The sequence below is a fragment of the Quercus suber genome, unplaced genomic scaffold (assembly GCF_002906115.3).
Source record: "Quercus suber isolate HL8 unplaced genomic scaffold, Cork oak 2.0 scaffold_3B, whole genome shotgun sequence".
NCBI lineage: Eukaryota > Viridiplantae > Streptophyta > Magnoliopsida > Fagales > Fagaceae > Quercus > Quercus suber.
The window spans coordinates 2,588,596-2,592,801 of record NW_027071805.1 but is presented as its reverse complement, the minus strand read 5'-3'; the positions used below and the strand labels follow the sequence as shown (position 1 = coordinate 2,592,801).

General features: G+C 33.2%; 1 protein-coding gene across 1 annotated transcript; it reads left to right on the top strand.

Annotated features, from left to right (window-relative positions):
* Positions 1–861: 861 nt before the first annotated feature.
* LOC112039617 (metalloendoproteinase 2-MMP) lies at positions 862–2,350 on the top strand. The gene is given in 8 exon segments (XM_065770164.1): positions 862–959; positions 1,337–1,407; positions 1,410–1,541; positions 1,544–1,897; positions 1,900–2,040; positions 2,043–2,096; positions 2,099–2,131; positions 2,134–2,350. Coding segments are annotated over 8 exon segments (936 nt in total). The 3' UTR covers positions 2,187–2,350.
* The last annotated feature ends 1,856 nt before the right edge of the window (positions 2,351–4,206 follow it).

The following is a 4,206-nucleotide window of genomic DNA, read 5'->3' as shown; positions in this document are numbered from 1 at the left end:
TGGATTGGTTTTATTGGTTTACTTGGATAATCATATCATTGTCTTATTTATTTTCCCACACTGCATGATATGATATACTACTGTTTAACCTAGATCTCATAAGTAACCTAAGTAACTATTTGGCTAATTCATTAGGTTAAACAATCTGTTTCAAAGAGATCTAAACTAACAAACAATTTTTCTTCTCCTTTCTTAGCAAGGGTAGTAGAAGAGTTTTTTTTTTTTTTTTTTGGGGGGGGGGGGGTGGGTTGGAGAGAGAGATATAATATTGTACGTATATTTATTTATTTGTAAATTTTTTAATTTATAAATTTCAAATCTAGATATAAAAGAGAGAGGAGAGAGATAACCAAAATAAATAAATATATATATATTTTGTTTTGAGGGAAGATTAATAGTAAAAATACACTCGCATTACACTTCTATTTGGGTTTCTTATAAATCAGTTATTCAACTTTCAAAACATATAATTCACCCCCTCGACTATCACCTATTGTCATTTGCTTATCCAAAAATGTTGTTTTGAACAAAAAATTGACATTGTCATAATTATAAAGGAGGTAAGATGCAAGTTTTGGAAATTAATAGTGTAAATTATAAGTTTTGAAAGTTGATGCACAGATGAAGAATCGAGTCTAAACTCAAAGGATGTAAAGTGTATTTTAGCCAAACTCATAATATCACATCATATTCAAAGTTTTCCTATGTAGCAGTAATATACCTAAGTGTATTATAAATTGGGCTATTACGGGCCGTCAATATAGACCATTCACGTCACGTGTATTAAATAATTTAAAATTATTAAAAAAAAATGATCCCTTCTGTCATGATTTTCATATATGATTTTCTAGAATTTCTAGAATGTCTGCCCTCCCAAACCCGCAATTTCCGATAATCATTTTATCCCAAATTATAAGTTTGGAGACTAATGTGTTGGACCGATCGAGGCCAGTCCAAGAGTATTTGTTAAGACCCAATATAAAGAATTGGTGTACTTTTAATATTCCAATGCTCCTTGTTTCTCACCCAAAAAAAAAAAATGCTCATTGAAATGGTCTTTAATTAATTGGTCTATAGCATTACTTCTATGAAGTCTTTCATTTTGCTAGTAAAAGTCATGTACATACGACTGACTTGGCAAAAGATTTATCAATTTGCCCCTTCTACCTAATAATCTATAAATAGCAACCAAATTATAACACTTTTGCACCATATAGTTCTAGCTTCTAGCTTAATTTCAAACTTTCTCAGCAATGTCTTATAAAGTTTTTTCTCTGTTTTCATTCACTCTCCTCCTTCTTCTTCTTCTTTCTCACCATTCCCATGCAACTTCAAGAAACATCCATGACAAAAAATTATCACCGTTTGAGTTTCTCAAACATCTTCAAGGATGTCACAAGGGAGAAAAGGTCAAGGCATCCATAACCTCAAAGCCTACCTTGAGAAATTTGGTTATTTGAGCTATAACCATTCTCAAAATCAAACTCATACCAATGATGATGATTTTGATGAACTCTTGGAATCCGCCATTAAAACTTACCACTTAATTACCATCTCAACGCCACAGGGTCAATGGATGCCAACACAGTATCAACAATGATGTGCCCGTTGTGGGGTGGCAGAATCACCAATGGTACAAATTGGATGCGCTCAGGCAAGAAGAAACATCACCACCGCCATGGCTCTTTTCATACTGTCTCTCACTATTCTTTTTTCCAAGGAAATCCCAAGTGGCCAACTTCTAAGTACCATCTCACCTATGGATTTCTCCCTGGCACCCCAACTAAAGCAATAAGTCCCATCGCAAAAGCTTTTGAAACGTGGGCTGCAAACACACACTTCAAGTTCACAAGGGCTCAAGATCAAACAAATGCAGATCTCAAAATTGGTTTCCATAGGGGGACCATGGAGATGGGGCCCCTTTTGATGGAGCTGGTGGAACCCTAGCCCATGCTTTTGCACCGACTAATGGGCGATTTCATTATGATGCAGATGAAAAATGGAGTGTGGGAGCAGTCCCAGGTTCATATGACTTGGAGACATTGCCTTGCATGAAATTGGGCACCTTCTTGGGTTAGGGCATAGCGAAGTTGAAGGGCCATCATGTGGCCTGCCATACGTTCAGGGGTGACCAAGGTTTGCATAGGGACGATATTGATGGCATTAAAGCCTTATATAATTTTTAAGTGTTCAAGGATTTGCAAAATGCAATTATTAGCGGGTAGAGAATAAAGTATAGTGCAAATACATGGCACTACGACTATGAAACATGAAGAGAGAAAGTAAAGTTTTAACCTACTCATGGTTGAAAGTGACGCTTGATTGTAATTCACTTCATATTGTAATAATACTATTTCATTTTTTAAAGTTTTGTATTTCAACTGAGGTCTTTTAATGTTTACATCAAAGATGAACAATGTTCAAATCCTTCAATCCCAATTATCAAATCATAAAAATAAAGTAAAATAATAATGCTTCATTTTTATACTATCGTGGAATTATACAACTTGGAAATTTGTATTGAGATAAATAAAACATTTTAATTTCTTTTTAAATATAATAACCAAAAATAATAACTTTTTTAGGACTTTTATGATTGACTTTCAATACAGATGTCTTATAAATTTGGTACTTTCAAAAAAGGATAATAGTTAAAATAGTCATCTTACAATAAAGTTTTTAAAATACTATGGATAAAATGTATTTGTCTAAGATCCTCATCCAATGAACCATTGTGAACGGAAAACCTCATGTAGAACTCAATGACTGAAAAAACAAAAGAGTCAAAAGAGATTTGTGGGATAGACTACCCTAAGACTAGGAAGACATCCTGATAGGGAAATGTGATTCTTGAAACATATTTCCTAAATTTACAAGAGTAACGATCATAAACCTAGATCTAGGCCACTTATGAAAACAAGACCCAAAATCTCACCCACTAGTGCACCATATATGGTGTCCTCTATTGGTACCTCATTTTATTTGTTCTCAATTAATTAAGCCCATAAAATAAAATAAAAATTAAAAAAAAAAAGTGTTCCTTCAAATCAAAGAGTAAAAAAATTAGTTGATTTGACCCAATTGAATGTCAAATTAACCAGATTCAAGAATTAAGAGCCAAAATACCCCTTGTTGATCAAACCTTACCAATAGTCAAACATACAAGAAAAAATAATCTGACCACCAAATTCTATACATCACACCAAAATACATCTCCCACAACATGTTTCCTATCATTCACTAAGTTTAACCATGGGAAACCAAAATTTGACCGAAAATTGACAAAAAAAATTTATCATTCAATCAGGATAAAATTCATGCCCATATAAAATATTAAGTATTTTTTTTTTTTAATGATTACTTGCACGCCCACATTGGAAGCAAAATGAGCAAGGTATTGAAAATTAACCATATACATGGTCAATTTTGGACAAAGTGACATAAAACTTGATCATGATTTAATTGAGATTTGATCATGATTAATTGAGGTTAAATCTCAATTAAATCATGATCAAACAACCTTGGCTTGGTGCAAGGAGTCATTGAAAAGGTCTTGGGACTTGATTTAGAAAGTTCAAATCACAGAATTTCCACTCAAACAAAAAGATTTCAAGAAAATACCAAAGTGGAAATTTTTGGACAAAAACTTAGTTCAATGCTACTTTCCCAAACTTCAGGCTTATAAAATTTGAAAAGAAAGGCTACAAAGTTGGTATCTTTAGAAAGAAGATGTCACAAGCTTTCCAACAACACCTTGTTTGAGCTAAATAGAGGTCAGAAAGGCCTAAAAGTATGTTTGCAAATGGGGAAAAAATCATGCCAAACCCACAAAATTTGGTCCAAATCAAGTTGGGTGCCCTCTTTGTGCACAAATTTGTCACAACTCACACATGGTTGATCCAAAAAGTTGATAATTTTATAAACTAGGAGCAACTATCTACATCTTAAAAGAAATAAAATGGCATCTCAAGATTATCTCTTTATTTATATATATTGCTTGTACAAGAACAATAAAAAACCAACTTTGAAGATTTCCATGCGAACCACCCTACTTCTTGGCTAAATAACCTTACCAAACTACACAAAGTTGATACCTTTATAAAGACTGTTGTACAAGCTTTCCAACCTATACCAAAAAAAAAAAAGCCTAAAACAAAGTTTGGTAAGGCCTCCCCAATCAAGCACGCGAAGTTATTACCTCCAAAT